Genomic DNA, 22,141 nt, shown 5'->3' with positions numbered 1-22,141 from the left:
GACTTGGATGATGGACTCAAGGGCATCCTGATCAAATTTGCAGATGACACCAAACTGGGAGGGGTGGCTAACACCCCAGAGGACAGGATCACACTTCAAAACGACCTTGACAGATTAGAGAACTGGGCCAAAACAAACAAGATGAACTTTAACAGGGAGAAATGTAAAGTATTGCATTTGGGCAAAAAAAATGAGAGGCACAAATACAAGATGGGGGACACCTGGCTTGAGAGCTGTACATGTGAAAAGGATCTAGGAGTCTTGGTTGACCACAAACTTGACATGAGCCAACAGTGTGACGCGGCAGCTAAAAAAGCCAATGCAATTCTGGGCTGCATCAATAGGAGTATAGCATCTAGATCAAGGGAAGTAATAGTGCCACTGTATTCTGCTCTGGTCAGACCTCACCTGGAGTACTGTGTCCAGTTCTGGGCACCACAGTTCAAGAAGGACACTGACAAACTGGAACGTGTCCAGAGGAGGGCAACCAAAATGGTCAAAGGCCTGGAAACGATGCCTTATGAGGATCGGCGAAGGGAGCTGGGCATGTTTAGCCTGGAGAAGAGGAGGTTAAGGGGTGATATGATAGCCATGTTCAAATATATAAAAGGATGTCACATAGAGGAGGGAAAAAGGTTGTTTTCTGCTGCTCCAGAGAAGCGGACACGGAGCAATGGATCCAAACTACAAGAAAGAAGATTCCACCTAAACATTAGGAAGAACTTCCTGACAGTAAGAGCTGTTCGACAGTGGAATTTGCTGCCAAGGAGTGTGGTGGAGTCTCCTTCTTTGGAGGTCTTTAAGCAGAGGCTTGACAACCATATGTCAGGAGTGCTCTGATGGTGTTTCCTGCTTGGCCGGGGGTTGGACTCGATGGCCCTTGTGGTCTATTCCAACTCTATGATTCTATGATTCTAGGTGGATCAAAATAATTGCAGGGGTGTGTCTGGTATGGTGTTTTGTTATAAAGGTTGTCCATTTGAATGGAAGTCCCAGACACAAACCATTATTTGTCTCTCCACAACAGAGAGTGAATTACGTGGATGCATTCAGGCCACTCGTGATGTGGAATGGTATCTGCAAGTATTTGCAGACCTACAGATGCAAGTAACACTACCAGTAAGAGTTTACCTTGATTCCCAGAGCGGACTCGCTATCCTGTTTTCAGAGACCAATACGCAGCGCACTAGAGTCTTAAGGTTACGTTTACAGTTTGTAAAGAAACTAATTGCTGACGAAATGATTGTATTTGAATATGTTCCAGGTGACAATCAAATTGCAGACATTTTTACTAAAGCACTTCCAAAGGTTACACATGAAAGACATGTACAAAATATGCTTTATGTTTTTGTTCCACAATGATGAACCGCAGGGGAAATGTTGAATGGTTTCTTTAAATGTAAAGGTTCATCATTGTTCCACCAGTTGTGTATGTCTTTAAGGGGCCAGAGCAAAATAACGAGACCCAGCTTTACAGCTGTGAAACATAGCAGGTGCTGAGTTGTTTTGATTAAGGTGTGTCAGCATTTGGGTGTAGTATATAAGGAGCAGCACCTAGCTCTCCCATTACCCTGGGGGATGGGTTGGTGGTTGGGTCTGGTTTGTTGTTGGTGTATTTAGTGTATAAGGAGTTTTTGTTTTTGTTATTAAAACCTTGTTTAAGTTATTTTTGAGTCCCATTTTAATGCATGGTCTCCCCAGCAAGCTCTCTGCAGTGCTACTATACTGCAAATAGCTAACACTGGCACCTCTCAGGTGGGGAGGTGACTTCATGGTGAGTCCTGGCACCTCTTTTTCTAGAAAAATAGCACTGGCTGGCACCTTCCCCTGGGATGGCCATGCCATACAGCTTTCATCTAGTTCACACCTGAACTTTCCAACGCAATACGATTTGAAATTGCAGCGTTAAGCCTTGGTCACTCACATCAAAGTCCAAATGCTCGGAGACATATTTCATGAGTGCGTTGGTGGTCTTGACTGCTCTTTGCCTCTCACTGATTTTTGTGGAGTCAATCCAGCCATTTGTGTGCTGCGAGAGAGAAATCATCGTCATCACATGGAAGGACAACCCTTAATCCAGGTTTGCAAATTCACAAAGCTTCATAGAGGGGACAAATTGCAAAAAGGGGTTGTTTTGTAAAGGAGAAAGTTTGCTGCAATTTGTTTATTATTATTATTAATAATAATACTAATACCCCACCTTTTTCCCAGACAGGGACTCGAGGCAGCTTACAAACAAAACAAGAACAACTAAAGACACAGAAAAAAGAAGCCATTAAAAAAAAAAGCATTAGTAGAATTAGATATTAATTGGCTCTTGGGTTGCTTTTGTTTTATTGTGCATTTTCTGTTCTGATTTTGTATTTTTATGTTGTGAACCGCCCTGCAATCTGTCATTTGTGTGTTTGTGTGTGTGATAATTACAACAATGCAACATACACCTCACCACAGCCATAGCAATGGAATGCAGGAAGCATCCTTAGACCAAGCCCAGCCATTGATCCACAGGTACTGAGGACTGGCAGTTGGCCCTTTGGCCTTTCAGGCAGAGAGCCTTTTCCCAGCCCCACCTGGAGATGCTGGGGACTGAACCGGGGACCTTGGGCATGCAAGACAGATGCTCTGCCCCGAGCCACGGCCCTTCCCCATACGCCATCAGCAGAGGACATATCTTGTGTGCCTTGCACAAGCATTGCTAGCAGAACAGAGGCCCACTTGACCATCAGCACCCACAACCAGCGAGTTGGCCACAGATGCCCCCCGTGCAATCATTTCAAGAGGGTCTGTCCTCCGGCATGGGAGCTGCTGCTTCCCCCTGCTCTGACACCTTGGGGGCTCCCTTACCACTAATATCTCCTGCAGCGTCTCCAGAGAGGGGGCCTCCGACAGCAAGCTGGTGAGCATGTTGAGCCAGATGTAGATGGTCTCTTGATAACAGTCCTGGAAGGAGAGAAGCAAAAGCACTTAGAAGCTGAAGACCCCCATGGAAATCCCACATGCTCTGGAGCCTTCTAGTCCAAATTCGTAACAAAGCTTATGCAGGGGTTCAAGCAAGGCACACAAAGAGTCATAAACAGCAAACGTTTCTTTATGTATGTAAGGTTACAGGTCATGCGATATAAAGATACAGGACTCCACACTGGGCTCAACTTCCTTGGGGTGTTCCAAGGCAGAGGGCCTTCTTGGTGGTGGGGCCCACCCTGTGGAACACCCTCCTGTCAGATGTCAGAGAGATACATCATTATACTTCCGTCTGAAGACATCTGAAGGCAGCCCTGCATAGGGAAGTTTTAAATATTTGATGTCTGGCTGTGTTTTAATTTGTTGGAAGCCGCCCAGAGTGGCTGGAGTAACCCAGTCAGATGGGCAGCATATAAACAAACTAGCAAACAAATAAAATTAAATGCTGCATAGGAGGGAGGCATGAGAGTCACAAAATGCAGGCATGCAGGAATCATTCGTGGGTGCATTCTAGCCAAAGGTGAAATGCAATAAATATAGAAACATGATTAAAATCAAAAATATACACCCCAAGTCTCTGGCTGTTACATCATTGTGATGGGTCAAGTGTCTCGGGCAGCATTCTTTGCAGCTTACACGGCTCAGACTCTTTGCCCTCAAATCCTTTAACCCGGCAACCCCATTTTCCTCCAGAAGCAGAAGGTCCAGTCACCTGGCTCTGTGTTGCTGGCACGGAGCTCCCGGCTTTGACCTTCGTAACCTGCAATGATGGCAATTGGAAGACCTTCCTGATGGTTTTCTGTAGTGGCTGAGACCGGAGCAGGGGGTCCATGCGTGGTCTCAAGGCACTGAAAAGAGAAAGAAGGGGAGAGGAAAGGATCAGCACCCAGCAGTCCCTAAACCTGGTGAAGAAATATGTACTGTGTCTGGCCGTACTTACGTCATAAGAATGATGGTTTCCATCGCTTGATGTACGATGGTGAGCGATGCCAGCGGTTCCTCTTTGATAACCTCCTGTGGTGGGGAAGCACACAGCATGTCAGGGAACTGGAGGCGCCATCCCTGCCACCACCACACCAAGCCCTGAGGTGTGCTCTCTATCCAGCCCACTTGACAACTTCTTTGCAATTGGCAAGTGGGTCCTCCTAGGGGAGAAGAGTGGGCTTTCTGGATCTGGGAATAAGATCCCTTTTTCTCCTGGGCAGAGCTCTACCGCATAAGAACAGCATAAGAACAGCCTTCTGGACCAGGCCAAGGGCCCATCAAGTCCAGCATCCTCAGCACTCTCACTGTGGCCAACCAGACGTCTGTGAGAAACCAGGGAGCAGACCATGAGCCCAAGAGCCCTCTCCCCGCCTGTGGCTTCCAGCAACTATATTCAGAAACATTGCTTCCTTCCTCTGTGGAGGTTGAACATAGCAATCATGGCTGGGAGCCATCGACAGCCCTCTCCTCCTGGGAGAGCCTAGCCGCTTTTACTTAGGTGCTGGTGACATCCTGCTGAGGTTGCCACAGTGTAGGGCTGCCTTTCAAGAGGGTTTGGAAACTTGAGCTGGAGCAGAACGTGACCACCCAGAAATGGTTTGGGGCCAGATGCTCAGAACATGCAACCCAGAGCTAGACCTACAACAGCTATTTTTAAGAAAAAAACGCTCTGAAAAGAAACCCCAGGAGATCCCCCTCTTTTTTTCTTTTATACTCACTATGATGCAGAAGGTGAGCTCCTCTTTGTGGGGGAAGGTGACATATCCCACATTCGATTGCACAAGCGCCTTGGTTGTTAGAGTTGCTGCCTTCATAAAGCTCTTCTTCAAAGTCTGGTTCTGAAAGGAGAAAGGATTTTATAAAATTGAGTTTAAATCAAAATCACAAGGAAACATAAAGCCACACTGACCCTAACCCTAATTCTAATCCTTCCCTAACACTAACCCAATCCAAAAATTAACCCTAACCCATAAATGTTCTTGTTAGATAGTTAAATTCATGTTAAATTGCTGTTTTAGGGTTTCTTTTAAAAAGGTCTGGAACGGATTAATCCATTTTGCATTACTTTCTATGGGAAAGCGTGCCTTGGTTTGGAACGCTTTGGTTTCAGAATGGATTAAGTTTGAGAACCAAGGTACCACTGTAATGCCCCATTTGGTCCTAAGTGTGGAGCCAGTATACACCCGAGTCTACAACCCTTCGGTGGATGAAGCCAGAGACCCTGCCCTAGGGCATAGTCTGAAGGCAGGTGGTGCAAGGACCTTGACGGAGCTCAGGAGGTCTGCTCAGTGCCTGGATGGTGACCACGGGGGAAATGGTTGCACACCTCCTGGAGGCGTATGACAGGAGAAAGGCAGGATATACCGTATTTTTTCGTGTATAAGACACCCCCTATTTTGGGGGACTCCAAATTAAGAAAATGGGGGGAAGGATTGCCCAGAGTTGCTGAGCTTTTTTGGGGGGGAGGATTACCCACAGTTGTTCAGCTATTTGGGGGAGGGGATTCCAAAAATTGCTCACCCGCTGGACCTATGCTGCCACTCACACACGTCGCAAAACCCACCTATTGTCTGTCCCTCGCCGGCAGAAACCGCCAATCGCCTTCCCAATTTCCGCAGCGACAGCCAGTCAACACCACCCCTTGCCGCAGCCACCAATAACACCAATAACCACCAGAAGGCCCTCGGCGCTGGATCTCAGTGTCCAGGCTGAACGATGGGGGTGGAGAGACTCCTTCAGGTATACTGGTCTGAGGCCGTTTAGGGCTTTAACACTTTGAATTGTGCCCGGAAACGTACTGGGAGCCAATGCAGATCTCTCAGAACCAGTGTTATGTGGTCCCGGCGGCCGCTCCCAGTCACCAGTCTACCTGCTGCATTCTGGATTAATTGCAGTTTCCAGGTCACCTTTAAAGGTAGCCTCACGTAGAGCGCGTTGCAGTAGTCCAAGCAGGAGATAACTAGAGCATGCACCACTCTAGTGAGACAGTCCGTGGGCAGGGAGGGTCTCAGCCTGCGTACGAGGTGGAGTTGGTAGACAGCTGCCCTGGATACAGAATTAACCTGCACCTCCATGGACAGCTGTGAGTCCAAAATGACTCCCAGGCTGCGCACCTGGTCCTTCAGGGGCACAGTTACCCCATTCAGGACCAGGGAATCCCCCACATCTGCCCGCCCCCTGTCCCACAAAAAAAGTACTTCTGTCTTGTCAGGATTCAACCTCAATCTGTTAGCCACCATCCATCCTCCAACCGCCTCCAGGCACTCACACAGGACCTTCACCGCCTTCACTGGTTCTGATTTAAAGGAGAGGTAGAGCTGGGTGTCATCTGCATACTGATGAACACCCAGCCCAAACCCCCTGATGATCTCTCCCAGCGGCTTCATATAGATATTAAAAAGCACGGGGGAGAGGATGGAACCCTGAGGCACCCCACAAGTGAGAGCCCAGGGATCTGAACAATCATTCCCCAACACCACTTTCTGAACACGGCCCAGGAGAAAGGAGCGGAACCACCGTATAACAGTGGCCCCAGCTCCCAGCCCCTCTAGACGGTCCAGAAGGATGTTATGGTCGATGGTGTCAAAGGCCGCTGACAGATCCAGCAGAACTAGGAAACAGCTCTCACCTTTGTCCCTAGCCCGCCGGAGATCATCAACCAGCGCGACCAAGGCAGTTGTAGTCCCATGGTGAGGCCTGAATCCCATTCGAAGGGATCCAAATGGTCTGCATCCTCCAGGCGTGCTTGGAGTTGTTCGGCAACCACCCGCTCAATCACCTTGCCCAAGAATGGTAAATTTGAGACAGGGCGATAGTTGGCCAAACTGGCTGGGTCTAAAGATGTTTTTTTAAGAAGTGGTTTAATGACCGCCTTTTTCTGCGGGTCTGGGAAGGCTCCCTCACAGAGAGAAGCATTCACCACCCCGCAGAGCCCATTGGCCAGCCCTTCCTGGCTCGCTTTTATCAGCCAGGATGGGCAAGGATCAAGGAGACAGGTGGTCGGTTTCACTTGTCCAAGCAGCCTGTCCACATCCTCGGAGGTAACAGATTGGAATTGATCCCATGTAACAGGACCAGACAGAACTCTAGCACTCTCCTGCCCCAGCCCTGCTCCCACGGTGGAGTCTACCTCCTTCTGAATCTGAGTGACTTTATCTGCATAAAACTTTGCAAAAGCATTGCAGGAGATCTTGGGATCCCTACCAGGCCCCGGTGGTGCAGGTGGTTCCGATAGATTGCGAACCACCTGAAAAAGTCTCCTGCTGCTGTTTTCTGCAGATGCAATGGAGGCGGCGAAGAAGGCCCTCTTCGCCGTTGCCATTGCCACTTGGTAGGCTCGACGTTGAGCTCTAGCCCGTGTCCGGTCTGATTCAGAGTGAGTTTTCCGCCACCAGCGCTCTAGCCGTCTCAACGATTGTTTCATTGCCCTCAGATCCGTGGAAAACCACGGGGCTGTCCGGGCTCCATGCAATCGGAGAGGGCGCTTCGGAGCCAGACAGTCAATAGCCCTGGTTAACTCCGCATTCCAGCGTGCCACCAGGGAATCAGCTGAAAGGCCATCAACTTGGGATAAAGCATCCCCTACCACTCTCTGGAAACCAGTTGGATCCATTAAGTGGCGGGGGAGGACCATCCGAATCGGTCCCACCTCCCTGCAGAGGGGAAGGGTCGCGGAGAAGTCCAGTTGCACCAGGAAGTGATCCGACCATGGCACTTCTTTGGTTTCGCTTTTAGTTAGTGTCAGATCACCAACATCCGTAGAGGTAAACACCAAGTCTAAGGCCAAGGGGAACCCAAAAGGGATCTGGTTCTGCCTACTCACCTGGGAACGCTGGCCCAGAGTCCTCAAGGCTCTTCTTTTTTGAGGGCCGCTGCTGGCTTGGGTCTTGCTTGCTGGTCTGGGGCTTCACCAGCCCTGGCAAGACTAGGGGTCTGGCCTCTGCCGCCCTGGCCTCTGCCGCTGATGGTGTAGGCTTTGCCAATGCTGGCAGTAGGACAGGGGCCTCGTCCTCATATGAGGGGTAGATCTTGTTTTTGGGTGCAACTTGATTTTTCCTCCTGCCCTCTGTGGCTGATGTTGAAGGCTTCGCCAATGGCGGCAGTAGGGCAGGGGCCTCATCCTCGTATGAGGGGTAGATCTTGTTTTTCTTTTTTCTTTTTAGAAAAAAAGCCATCCTGCAAGATGCAAAAAGATTAGGAATTATTGGGAAATGATATATAATGAATTGAAAAAAATGTTTAAAAAGACTTTTGTTAAGAAACCAGAAGCATTCCTTCTAGGAATTTTAGACCAAGATGTAAAAAAAGAAAATTGGAAATTATTTATGTATGCAACAACAGCGGCAAGAATTTTATTAGCACAAACTTGGAAGACAGAAGAAATACCAACGAAAGAACAATGGCAAGGGAAACTTATGGAATATGCAGAACCGGCAAAACTAACAGGAAAATTACATGAAAAGGACAACAAAGACTTTAAAAGAGAATGGGAACCATTTACAACGTATATGAAGAGGCAACATAAAGAAATGGACTCATTGGCAGGGTTTGAGTGGACAATCACAACTGTCTACAACAAAAAATAAGAACTATATGTATTGAGGAAATTTTGGGGAAACATCAAATACGCAAGGTGAACAATAGGGAAATAAAACAAAATATGAGTACGAGGGAAGTCCAGGGGAGGAGGGTCGAAATATGAAAACTTGTTAAAGATATAGTGTTAGAAGTAGAATCCATGGAAAAATCAATAAAAAATTATTTTTTAAAAATAAATAGAATCTCTGGATAAGAAAATGTCATTGACTGGAATATGATATTCCAGTTTTGATTGCTGGAAATTTAGCAATTGGGAAATATTATCCTGGATATTGACAGAATCTGGGAATGATTCAAAGTACTTGGTATTGTATTTTTATTTGTAAACATTGAAATGAGGAAGTCTTTTTACTCAGAGTGAGAAGGATGACCAAATATTTGACAGACCTTGAAATAGCAAGGTCATGTAGATCCAAGGGGGGAGGAAGTGGATACCGCGGAAGAATATTGTAAAATTTGTGGAGGAAAATGATCTGACATGATCTACTATTCCAGCCTGGTTATCTCTTCCTAATTCTGGGTGTTGTGTTTTATTAACTTCAATATCTCTTGTGAAAAGGTCTTTTAATGTACGGTCAGTAAAAGCCTGGATGTAAGGCCTGCCTTTTGTGTGAACAGTTTTGTTTTCGTTTTCTCCTTATGGGTGGATCCCAGGACAGACTAGGTCTGGCTGAAGGTCTGCCCTGAAACCTTTGCTGGAAGGATCTCCCATTGCTGTGCCACTTTGCAGGAGTCGACTCCTGCAGGCGGCTTCTCTTGTGTGCGGGTGGAGGCGCGCTGCCTGCAGAAGTGGACCCTGGGACTAGCTACCTGGAAAACCTCTGTGCCTGAGGACGCCACAACTCCTGTGGCCTTTTCAGCCTTTGCCCTCGGATGGGAAGAGCATTGCACCCGGGAGAGGGAAAGGGGAGTCAAACAGGCACTCAAGGGATAATTTCAGAGAAAAAGCTTTATTTCTGCCATCCGGGGTTGGTAGAAGGAGCTAGTGTGATAACTTCACAAACAAGCACAAGTTCACAGCCATTTGCACAGAGCATATCTTCCCCTCCAGTTCCCTCCCCCTTCTCCCCCTCCTCAGGAGTCCTGCCTCATGAGTTTCCCTGAGCATGAACAGAAAGCTCCTGTCCTGGGACTCTTGGGACTCTTGGTGCCCTTCCCAGGAAAGGGGGATGAGAAGCCAAGGGGGTTGAAGAAGCCTTGCGTTCAGCGGGTCCAATATGTGTTGCAACTGGATGAGATAAGACTCAGTTCCCAGGCCTGTTTATTCCTGGCATTGACAGAGCCTATTCATTAGCTTTTTGAAGCCTTCTTGTACTGATAAAAAATAACCTTTTGCTTATGCAGCAGCATCTTGTGAGAAAGCAGAGAAGAGCAGAGAAAAGCTGTTGTAGACGAGAGAAAGGGGAAATTTGGTTTTGAGGCCTGGGGTGACTTTGGGCCTGGGGGGGGGGGTCACCTGTCCTCACCTCCTTCACTCCCTGGCTTCTCTCCCCCCCCCCCCCCCCGGAGAAAGGGGAAGGCATGGACAACAGACAGTCGCTTCAGGACACCGATCCGCTCTCAAGAAGCCGACGCATGGGAAGAGCCGCACCCCATCAGCTGCGAGCAGTACCTGTTCCGCCTCCAAATAATCATTTGGGCTTCTGTGTATATTCCCAGGTTGTACTTTCAGTTAGTTGGGAAAGGGGGGGGGGCGGTTCTCCAGCAGATGCAGGAGTGAAACGCCATCCCTTTTGTTGTGTTGAAAACAACAACTCTCATCTGTGGGAGCCTCAGCTTCTGATCCTAAGGATGAGGCTAATGCTTCTGGTCCTATCCCTGAAGTTCTTTTATAGGTACTGAGGATTGACTGGATATTCTGTTTATTGGTTTGGTAATGCTGTGTGTCATTTAGAATGCGGTTGAACAACTCACACCGCTCATGTGATGGTGTGATAGGCGCACGTACATAGATCAGCACAGGAAGACCGACCTGAAGCCATTTTGATTCCTAAACTGAGCAAATGTTTTCTCTGCAAGGTCAAACTGGAAAAGCCTTCCCACTGTCTTTTCCTTCACAAACCCTGTCTTAAGGGCATGTCTGTGTTTGAATAGGGTATGAGCCTGTGACCTGGCCCAGGAACTAAGTATTTATCATTACAAAAGACTGGTCAGGCTCCCCAGGCAATCCAATCAAGTAACCTGCCAGACAGGAGATAAACAAGGACAAAAACATTCTGTTTAGACCGCCTTTTCTGTGATGTAGGTGTGATGTATCTGAGGGGTGGTCTTAGGTTACACCCCTTCTGTGATGTATGTATGATGTTCCAGGGGGTGGTCTTGGTCTACAGGGTGGCAATTTCAAGAGTCCATATAAGGCCTTGCACACCATTGTTCTGGGTTCCTCCTCCTCTCCTGCTTGTGAGGGGAGCACCCTGTTGCAACAGATCAGTAAAGATCAGGCTTACTAGCTGCCTTGCTTCTCAATATTCTCTGGTTGGCCTCTGTTATCTTCTCCTACCAATAGGGAACCTATGTAAGGACTCTATATGGGCTCTTGGATACCCCATAAGGGAAAAGGGCAATTTTTATTTACAACAGAGGCTCTCTGGGAAGTCAGCCCAAATCACGGCCTGCACCGCATCCCAGAGAAAAAGGGTGCGTGAGCCTAAAACGTACAGGGGAGGGAACCAAGCAAGCTGTTAGGGACCAATTCTCATTTACTGCACCCTCATAGTAAGACCTTGGGAAAATGCCACCTTTTCCCAGACATGAGCTATATAGAGCATGGTTATTCCTCTTGTGAAATCAGGGAGACGTTTAATTAGTAAGGAATTCCATGGATTGTAATGACACCACCACAAATAGCTCTGAACAGGCCTCTGTCTCCAATTTCTACATTTTACCCTGGCCAGCCCCTGAAAGAGCTGAATGGTTCTGGCTTTGGAACAAAATTCTGCCTAAAAGGTCCTTCCTGGGGGTTTTTTATGTTAGCCGCTGTGAGCCCGGCCTCAGCCGGGGAGGGCAGGATACAAATAAAAAATTCTAATTCTTATTCTTATTCTTATTAAAAGGGAACACAAATGCCAAATTAAAACTAAATATACCACACTGCCTTTGGGGAGAAAAAGAAAACACACTCACTCTCTGTGGAGGTCGCTGTGTACCAGCGTTGCTAAGGGCCCCCGAGCCCCTGGAGACATGAGGTCACAGCACTATGACAACATGATGGAATGATGATGTCAGTGGAAAGGAGACCTCTTGCTCATCTCTTTTTCTATTTACATACTATTTGCTGATTTATGATCCAGCAAACCTTCACTGAAGATGAACTAAGAACTTCTTAATGGATTGAATATTTTTTAAATTAATTCTCCATTAGTAACATTCTAATGATAACAAATCAAATCAATTCTTGCCACATCATAATACAAACAATAAAGCCAATTATACATTCCAAACTAAAAATTTTGGGGAGGCCTTTCCATGTTCTGGCTGTCGGGAGACCCGGCTGCTTCTCCCCCTCCCAACCCCGCCATATCCACGAGGGAGCGCCGAGAAAGGCGGCCCTTCTTCCTTTCAATCCCCCCTTGGTGGGCAGTGCTGAAGCGGAAACCGGGTTTGTGAGGGGAGATAGGGAAGCAGCAGCCATGGAGGCAAACGGCGGCCGGAGGGGGTGGGGCGAGAGAAGGCCTGGGCGCTCCCTCGCTCGAGGCTGGGCTGCGTGGTGGGTCTCTTCAGCACGACCGCCAGACTCGACGCGTGCCGTCGCTGCCCAGGCCCCGGTCTCCCTCCCTCCGTCCCAACCGGCTCTCCTCCTCCGCCAGCTGCCTGGGCGAGACCCGGGAGGTGGGCGGCGGGAGGGTGTCGGGTGTGTGGATTGATAAGAGTTTGAGGCGCCTCTATTCGCCTTGCTTTTCCCTCAGCTGTGGGGGGCGAAGGAGGCGCTGCGCTTCCCGAGGCCCCCCAAGAAAGTAGTTGTTGTTGTTTAGTCGTTTAGTCATGTCTGACTCTTCGTGACCCCCTGGACCAGAGCACGCCAGGCACTCCTGTCTTCCACTGCCTCCTGCAGTTTGGTCAAACTCATGTTGGTAGCTTCAAGAACACTATCCCACCATCTCGGCCTCTGTCGTCCCCTTCTCCTTGTGCCCTCCATCTTTCCCAGCATCAGTGTCTTCTCCAGGGAGTCTTCTCTTCTCATGAGGTGGCCAAAGTACTGGAGCCTTCATGGATCACTGCCTTGCCGTGGCGAAGGGGCTTGAAGAACTCAGAGAAGCTATGAACTACACCGAGCAGGGCACACAAGATGAACAGGTCATAGTGGAGAGTTTTGACCAAACGTGATCCACCTGGAGGAGGAACCGGCAAGCCACTCCAGTATCCTTGCCAAGAAAACTCCATGGACAAAGACAACAGGCATATAAAAAAAAAGTAGTAACAAAATACAAATACAGTTGCACACAGACCTGCAGTTCTAGTCCCCTTGTTTTTTCCACAATGGATTTTTAATGTGAAAAAGAGAAAAATAGATACACTTGCACAGACGTTCAAGGCGAGCCTTCCACTGCGACTTCTCAATTCGTCTCCAACGAGCTCCAGGCGGCACTAGCACCCATTGTCGCCCTCGCCCCGTCCAGAAAGCTCGAAGCCCTCAGGCTCCATGGCAGCAAAGAGAGTTCCAGAAAACCGGCAGAGAAGAGTTCTGTCCATCGGTATAAGTTAGGAGAGCAGAGTGGAGCCTCCGCGCCCAGAGGCTGTACAGCAAAGCAGCTGTACAGAAACAGCCCTTGAGGGCTTTCCAAAGGTCCGTTTAACAAGAGTCCCTGCGTGGCAAGCGTGGAGGGGGAACTCTGCGTCTCCCGCCCACCCCCCAGCCAGGCATACCCCTCTTGTTCTCAAGCTCTCCTGAAAGACCCCTCCTCAATTCTTCTGTTTTGGCAAAGATGGTGAAGGAGGGGGCTGAGCTGCCCACCATCTCCTGCCAAGCCTATTCATAAGCAAAGTGGGTACTTAACTGGAAGGACAGATCGTGAAGCTGAGGCTCCAATACTTTGGCCACCTCATGAGAAGAGAAGACTCCCTGGAAAAGACCCTGATGTTGGGAAAGATGGAGGGCGCAAGGAGAAGGGGACGACAGAGGACGAGATGGTTGGATAGTGTTTGTGAAGCTACCAGCATGAGTTTGACCGAGGCTGCGGGAGGCAGTGGAAGACAGAAGTGCCTGGCGTGCTCTGGTCCAGGGGGTCATGAAGAGTCGGACACGACTAAACAACTAAACAACAACAACTGAGGAAGGCGAGGAGAAAGAACCAAGGCTCTCCCCTCCCATGAGTGGGAAAAGAGCCTTTAAAATGCTCAGCTACTTCTTGCAGCTCCATTCCCCTCCCAACAAGCCACGGAGCCATGACGGAGCTGACCAGCTTTTCTGATTTTATGTGAGTAAACTGGAACAGTGAGTGTTGAGTTTAGGGCCGATTGTGTTTATAGTGCCCAGGTTTTTTGTTTTTGTTTTGTATTCTTTCTCCCTACCTTTTATTCCCAATTGGACCATGGAGTGTGTGTGGTTGCCCACCTCTGGGTTTGAGGATCCCCCACATGCCTAGATGGTTGGCATTTGGGCTCCTGGGAGTTTAGGGTTGGTGTTGTAAGTGACCAGCGCACTCTTTTGGCGACTGGGAGAAGTTCAGAGAAAATACATGGCGCCTTTACACTCCAAAGGTGCAACTTGCATTGAGAAGTGCCGAGGCATTGATTTGGGGACCTTTTAAAAAGTAATTGTTTTCCTGCATACCTGGTTCCCTCCCATCTGTGGCTGCAGGAATAAGTGGAGAGGTGGTGGCAGCAACTACAGCACTGCAGGACTGAGTTGGTGAAGAAGTGTGACAACTTCTTGTGCGTCCCTGTTTTGTCATGGTTGCCGACAAAGAGAAACCCTGTGTAAAAAGTATTTGAAGTGAGGAGGCAACAGTGAAACAGAAAAGTTATGTTTTCTTTTTGAGGGGGAGAAATTGAAATGCCCTTTTAGTTAAGAGTAAGGAAAAGGAAGGAGAGGCATCAACAAATACAAATGCAGTTGAAGATGAGGAAGAAAAATACCATGGAACAGGAAGGAAATAGAGCTGCTGAAGTTAAAAAATGAGGTTACAAATCTAGCAGGCTGTGATTTGGAATCTGCATCCACAGACATGAGGATGCAGCTTAGTCCGTGTGTTGCATCTTAGTGCTTTCCATGCACAGGAGTATAGAAACTAAGATGCCTTAAAACCTAATAGCTGTCTTAAATCTGCAGAGAAAACTGTTTGAGCCACAAGGAACTTACAGAAACTGCCCCCTATCCTCGTCCAACATGGCAGTGCTGGCGTCACTTCCGCCCTCCACCCCCTTCAGGTGCGCCTGCCTCTCCTCCGGTGGTGCCTCTGTCCGGTCCTCACCCAACATGGCAGTGGCAGCTCTTCCACCCTTTCTTCCCCTTCCAGTCCTCCTGCCCTCGCTCTGTGAGAAACAGAGGGAAGGAAGACTGCCTGCTGCTGCAGATTGGGCCTGCCCACTGCCCACAACGAAGGGGAGCGGGAGTGAGAGAGGGAAGCTGCCCTTCCCGAATGCCACCAACTTCACCCCAGCCTCAAATGCCCCCCCCCCGACTGCAGGCGCTCACATCGCTGCAGTCCTCAGTGCCATCGCAAAGGCAGGCAGGGGCACTTGGAAACTGCTTGATGGAGAATCTTCGTGATGGATATTGAGTAGTTTGGTGGAGCTGGTTGTGTTGGTGAACAAGGTGCATGAATCTGTCTTCCTGAATAGCAAATATTTCTGCAAAAGGAGTGGTGAAATTGATCCAATAAAGTTCTTCTTCTGATCCACCAAAGATTTTTTGAACAAAATAGTGACACTGAAATCCTCAGAGGTGGCTGATGAAGGTACAGTGTAGGTACCATGACTGCATAGTGCTTAAAAAGCCAGGAGAAGGCTGCAGGTTCACAGGCTCCTCTCCACCTCCTTGATCAAGTTGGAATTCCACTACTTGGCCTTAATACTGCTACATATGTTTGTTTTATTTTATGTTTTCAAAAACATCACTTGCTTTTCACATTTTACCACATCAGTTGTCAGCCAAAGCTCCTGGGATATTCAGTAGGTCAATTTTGGTTCGTGTTGGCAAGTTCTTAGGGAAATAGACATTTTCCACAAAGCTCAACAATGTTTCACTGCAACAATTTCCCCCTGAAAAACTTGCAAAAGATTTTATCAACCAAAGGCAAAATTATTTGAATTTCTTATGCATAGATGCAAGATTTCAAAGGAGCATGGGTGAAATATAATCCATCACACTATCATGTTTGTAATGTGTGTGACAAAAGCATACTATAAACACAATTGCAACACACTTATACATATGTGAAAGGCATATGCAGCATAGTTCAAATGACAAGAAAATGAGACAATAGGTCACAGACATGTGTGCCAGTGTCTGTTGCATCTGTTGCATGTATGGACTGGGTACATGTCTTAGTTCCCACATATAGCTCATGGTTTACATGTATATCACACTTGTCAGAGGCAGCGGAGTAGCTAGCCTCTTGGATGCCCAGTGCAGTGCACACGTCCTGGCTACACTCGTTCTTCTCTGCTTGTATATAATAAAGAAGTCCTGGTTCCTTCTATAAACTGCCCCAGCTGACAGAGGTTATTGTCCAGTCATTCCTGGCAAAACCATTTATCTTCTGTTGTTTGCCTCAAACTCCTTATCTTCACTTAACCACACAAGATTTTTATAATGGGGGGAGAAGAAACCAGGGTTGCAGTGTAGGCTGCTGTCCTCAGATAGGTAGTCCTCCAAACTCCTCCAATAAGCAGAGCTTGTGCAAATCAGCTTTAGAGCATTTAGCCCTGGCAGTTGCAGTTCGGTTTGGCTTTGGAAAGACAAGCTCCCACTGGAAACAGTTGCCTTGCTTGCTCTCAGTTTGGGGCACAAATGACTAGGGTGCCATAGGGAAAATCAAGCGGCAAGCCAGCACTTCAAGCTTCTTTGCTTATAGGGACTGTTTGTAGAAGGGCACCTTCATTCTTCCATCTAAACAGATCAAGTTTGTTGTGTGAGCAGCATAATGTGTTTCTCAGTTGCAGGTTCAGCTTCATGCTTAAATAATTTTTATTGACATAAGCTTACATATAAAAGATTTTTCCACTTCCCCGTCTTTCCAGGCCTACATACAAATTACCTTTGTGGAACTCTATTTGGATAACTATGAGATAAAAGACAGAGTGACCAATTTTGAGAAAAATTTCAACCTCTGACGATTTATGTATGTACTTTATGTACTTTAAACTCAGGATGGACGCCCACGAGGAAAACTGAGTGAGCAGTATAAGAGGGGGACCATATTGACTACAATGCATGCTTTCCCCATCAAAACTAGAACCAATGTCATTCAAAAGGAATGTCTGCTTCCAAAGTAATAGAACTAAAACAAAATGTGCAGTAATCATACAAGAGTCAATGGGATCATCCACGTTGAGACCAAATGAATATTAAATCTCAAAAAACTGAGCTACAGCATGCGGGACGGGGCACTCTTAACATTGTCATTTCTGCTTTCCCTACCCTTCTTCCCCTCCTGTTTCATTTATGCTATCTGATGGGAGTGGCTCATTTAACTTCCTCTCACTTTTTTGCCAGTCTTTTATCAAGTGGCAGAGAGTGGCAAGACCATGCTATCTACTTTTGGCTAAAAAACAACCCTCAGAAGATGACCACATAAAAACAGCTTATCATCCTTGTGCCAACTGAAGTTTCTATGTTAAAGAGTTGCAACCAGTGGCGTAGCGTGGGTTGTCAGCACCCGGGGCAAGGCAAGTAATTTGCGCCCCCTAACCTGTGGATTTGCGCCCCCTAACCCATGGATTTGCCCTAACCCCAGATGTTGCACCCGGTGCGGCTGGCCCCCCCTGCACCCCCCACGCTACGCCACTGGTTGCAACCTACCTGTCCCTCTGTAATTACAGTTTGTTTTGATGCCAATTGAAGTAGCTATTGAATACATGCAAGAGAAAACGCTTGAACTGGCTGTTGCTACCAGACAGGTGCTCCCAGATCCCAAAATGCTGCAGATGGTGCTTCAAGGTTCTGTGGGGGACACAGTAAATCAGATATATTGTCAGAATACTGTTGATTCTTCTTCTTTTCTTCTCTCTGCATGTTAGCAGCAAAAGCAAAACATTAAAATGGCATGTGCACATGCACACTCATGCACCTATTAATGGAAATCAGTCTGACATTTCCTTGTCACTAATCCCAGTGACTTCTTAGGCCCAAACATGAAAACTGCAGCCCAATCATCCTGTAATACTTTGATTCCCAGATTTCCCTCTCAAGGGTCAGAGAAAGCTGGGTGTCTAAAGGCTGCTACCATTTTCTTACCAATTCCTGTTTTAGAGTACAGTGGTGCCTCGCAAGACGAAATTAATCCGTTCCACGAGTCTCTTCGTCTTGCGGTTTTTTCGTCTTGCGAAGCACGGCTATTAGTGGCTTTAAGAAAAAGGAAACAAACTCGCAAGACGTTTCGTTTTGCGAAGCAAGCCCATAGGGAAATTCGTCTTGCGGAACGACTCAAAATACGGAAAACCCTTTCGTCTAGCGAGTTTTTCGTCTTGCGAGGCATTCGTCTTGTGGGGCACCACTGTACAGTGGTACCTCTGGTTACGCACTTAATTTGTTCCGGAGGTCCGTTTAAGAACCTGAAACTTCTTAACCTGAAGCACCACTTTAGCTAATGGGGCCTCCCGCTGATTTCTGTTCTCATCCTAAAGCAAAATTCTTAACCTGAGGTACTATTTCTGGGTTAGCGGAGTCTGTAACCTGAAGCGTATTTAACCTGAAGCGTATGTAACCCGAGGTACCACTGTACTGTCCCACTGAATTCCTCTCCTACTCCCTCCTGTTGCAACTGAGTTGCCCTGAAAGTTGTGTCTTCCTGATATCTGACTAGATTACTGTTTTGCCATTTATTGGGTTTCACACGATAGTAATTCTGGTTGATGCCTGATCTGGTTGATACCTGATCATCCTTTCCTCAAGAAATATGCTTTATGTAATACAATTTTATGTTCTTCTATAAGGGACCACTAGAAGTAGCTCAAGTGCTCCTGGCTGAAATTCCAGAGGATCTAAAACTTTATCGACATCACAACAAGTTAAGGTGAGTAAATGAGGTGAGTAAAGTGGCAAAGTAAAATCTGTTAAAATTGCAATTACACTAAATCTATGTTGGCACATTCTTAGGCGTTAGCTGGCTTCACAGCAAAGATATAAACAAATTACACCATCCCCACTGTAGCATGTAGTGCAGCCTCTGGTGAAATTATTGTCCCATTGAACACTAAATTGATCCAAGTAACAAGACTAAAAAGTCTTGACTGAACTTCAAGTTCAGTCCCAGCCAAACTTAATTACAAGATGCACATGGTCCAATACTGTGCGGTTATATTAATCAAAAAAATTGTTTTCTTCATTTTTGGGGAACAGATGTGGTGAAGCAGTGGAGAAAAATAAATACCTGATTACTGCTGACCAAAGGGAATATCAACAAGAACTGAAAAAGAACTACAACAAGTTGAAAGAGAACCTCAGACCAATGATTGAGAGGAAGATCCCAGAGCTGTATAAACCTATTGTGAGAGTATTTCAAGGTATAAGAAACACCCTTTCCCCCACATGCCCAATAACCATAGCAAAATACAGCATAGGACGGGGGTAGCCAGTGTGGTTCACTCCAGATGATGTTGGACTGTCAGCCTCAGTTATCATGGGATAGTCCAACAACATTTGGAGGGAACCACCTTGGTTAACCAAAACCTGAAGGCAACCCTGTATAAAAAAAAAAAAAAATATTGTCTAATGTTTTACAATTTTTTATGTGCTGTAAGCCGCCCCACAGTGGCTGGGGATACCCAGCCAGATGGGTGGGGTATATGATGATGATGATGATGATGATGATTACTGCTGCTGCTACTACTACTTACTTACTTGTCCAGTCATTTCTATTCTCATTTTCTTCTTATTTATTTTAGGGGCTCTTTCCCTAATTCTAGTTTTAGGAAATATGAAAATCTGCCTCCACAGAACAGTTAAAAGCAGCATCATGAAAGGGAGCTATCTACTTGCAGTGGATCAAATACAAGAGGATATGCAAATGCTGTTCAAAATCGTAAAATTTCCCCACAATTTCTCATGAACCCATTTTGGAAAGATCGCATTCTGTACAAGACTCAAGAAGGAAGAGTTATAACTCATCCTGGGTATTGAAACTAGTTACAGAAAAACAGATATTTTATTATAAATTGACATGGATATTTGCACGCATAGAGAAAAGAGTTTTGTGTTTTCTCAAATATTCTAAAGGCCAGTTGGAGGGAGGGCATTTAGGGTTCCTGATCAATTCTAACAGGGAACTGAGACTAAACCATTTGTGCATCATTTGCTTTAATTGCCTAAGACCTGGGGTCCTGAGACCTCCTATACGGTCTGGGGACAATAAAGTCTGACCTGTCACTCTGCTTCTGCTTCTTTCTGAAATAAAATTGTGAAGTAAGCTGCGCCAGTGAGACAGTTGGGAAAGGGGGATAAGTTAAGGTTACCAGATTTTTTCAATGAATCCGGGGACACTTTTCAACTTCCTATTAAATAGATGGATTTTGTCAGGGGACTGATTTGTAAATCCGGGGACTGTCCCTGGAAAACAGGGACGTCTGGTAACCTTAGGATAAGTACAAGTAAGGTCTGAAACAAGAACAGGAATTGGGGGAGTATGGACATCTTTATGTATACAAAATGGGGAAGGGGGAACATATAAAAAGAAAGAAAGCTGCCTCCTGCTCTTGTTCTCTCTTTTTTTAATCTACTTCAAGCAGCTTATTGTCAGTTCTGCTTACAATATTTGTATCCAGAGTACTGGGCAAACAAGTTTAATAGTTTTGTTCAATATTAATAAGTTGTTTATTTTAAGGGGGGGGGGGGGAGGATTCAGATACCTACCACAGTGAGGATATAAAAAGAGGCAGAAGTGTTGTAGCTCACTGTGTTTGCAAGCTAAAGATCCCAGATTCAATCCCCAGCATCTCTATGGGAATCTTTTTTGCCTGAAGAGCAAGTCAGTGTTGGCAATTTTTATTTGGGTTGACTAATAATTCTGATATGGCAGCTTCCTATATTCTGAGAACGGATAATGGATTCCAAAGCTGTGGCACGAGCTGTTGTTGCAGAATCCTAGTTCTGCAATTTGAATGACTGTTAAAATTACCGGAAAATTGAAGTTTGGTTCAGTTGCTGGCCTTAGCCATTCCCCATACTTAATATGGGCTGTTCATTTTTTAAAGAAAAAAACACCCTGCTTTTAAAGCTCCGTATGATTATCTTTTTAACCATCAAATACCATTTTTAAATGTGTGTGTGTGTGTGTGTGTGTGTGTGTGTGTGTAAGTTCTAAAGTCTGGAAAAGGAAAGCTTTCCATTTGCCAGAGAGCTTCCAAATTAGCCCCCCCTGTTCTTAAAATGCATTTTTCTTTAGTCTTGGTAAAATTTAGCACAGTAGGTCATTAGCAGTATCACTGGCCATGACCACCTGGCAGATTATTTTGGGACCAAGAAAGGGAGTGTAAGAGAGTGATCTTAAGAAATTATACATTGTACCAGGAAGAGACCTTGCATACAGCACATTACTTCACAAATATCAATAGTAAATACCTCCCCCAAATTACTATGTAAAAACCATAAAATCATATGGGGGGGGGGGGATGTGTCACCTACATTCTAGCCAATCTTCTCAGGTTAAAGAATTTGTACTTTGAATATTTGCTCTGGAAATACGACCTTATCGCAACCAAAGTACTACCTTCCGGGGAGATGCGAAACGGAAAGACTTGCTGCCCCGAGTCTGATGCCTGATGCACGGAGTTGCAGGGGCAGGACGGAGAGAAGGTGGCACCTCGGATCCCAGAGACGATTGCAACCCCCCCACCCCCCCAAAAAAGGAAGCCAAGGTTCCCTGGAGCCAGTCCCACCTTGAAGGGCCAATGCAGCCGGCCACGCTCGTGCAAGGGGCAAGGGCAAGGGGAAAGAGGTTTTTGAAGAGAGCCCCCGGGGACATGAAGAAGATGGAAGGAAGCCCAGCGCCTGGGCGGTCCCTCCTTCAAGCCAGGCTGTGAGGGACGGGACATCATAGAAGAGGGCAGCAAGCGCCGCCGGCGCCATTTTAGGAGAGGGCAGCGGAACGGCCTCCATGTTGGAAGAGGGCAGAAAGCGCCGCCAGCACCCTTTCGTGGGAGGGAAATTATCCCGGGGAAGCTGTGTCAGCTGTAATTCTTCTGTTTCCAGTCAGCAAAAATTGATTGCAAAGTCTGCTTGCAGATGCAGTAGAGGCCTCGATCCAGTGGCTATACATAAATATCTTTAAAGGTGCCACTGGAGTGCGACACCTAACAGTCACCTTGTGGTCCTGTGAACACCAAGCAAAATACTGTACTGAAAAAGAAATTCACTAGCAACCCCCAAACCAGGCTAAACTGATATGCCTAGTGTTGCATTCATGTTGCGTTTCTAGAGATTTTGCTTCTCCCTGTGTTG

The 22,141-nt window shown here is 46.8% G+C and overlaps 1 protein-coding gene across 1 annotated transcript; it reads right to left on the bottom strand.

Moving 5' to 3' along the window:
• Nucleotides 1–1,875: 1,875 nt before the first annotated feature.
• Nucleotides 1,876–21,567, bottom strand: LOC144328332 (uncharacterized). The gene is made up of 9 exons (XM_077931009.1): nt 21,326–21,567; nt 17,507–17,713; nt 14,315–14,456; nt 7,769–8,121; nt 4,665–4,784; nt 3,902–3,975; nt 3,674–3,809; nt 2,845–2,940; nt 1,876–2,029 (listed from the first exon to the last, which is right to left on the bottom strand). The coding sequence occupies exons 2-9, from the start codon at nt 17,562–17,564 to the stop codon at nt 2,010–2,012; spliced, it is 999 nt and encodes a 332-aa protein (XP_077787135.1). The 5' UTR covers nt 17,565–17,713; nt 21,326–21,567; the 3' UTR covers nt 1,876–2,009.
• Nucleotides 21,568–22,141: the final 574 nt, after the last annotated feature.

The sequence above is a fragment of the Podarcis muralis genome, chromosome 7 (assembly GCF_964188315.1).
Source record: "Podarcis muralis chromosome 7, rPodMur119.hap1.1, whole genome shotgun sequence".
Taxonomy (NCBI): Eukaryota; Metazoa; Chordata; class Lepidosauria; order Squamata; family Lacertidae; genus Podarcis; species Podarcis muralis.
The sequence above is the reverse complement of the archived record's forward strand: the minus strand, read 5'-3'. Positions and strand labels throughout refer to the sequence as shown.

What these genes read in the sequence shown, in the direction of transcription:
- LOC144328332 (XM_077931009.1), bottom strand. Translation starts at nt 17,564, where the DNA reads ATGTATTCAATAGCTACTTCAATTGGCATCAAAACAAACTGTAATTAC. An exon ending in GAAACCATCATTCTTATGAC is followed by an intron (nt 3,810 to 3,901) that starts GTAAGTACGGCC and finishes TTCTCTTTTCAG; the next exon opens with TGCCTTGAGACCACGCATGG. An exon ending in TGCCAGCAACACAGAGCCAG is followed by an intron (nt 2,941 to 3,673) that starts GTGACTGGACCT and finishes CTCTCCTTCCAG; the next exon opens with GACTGTTATCAAGAGACCAT.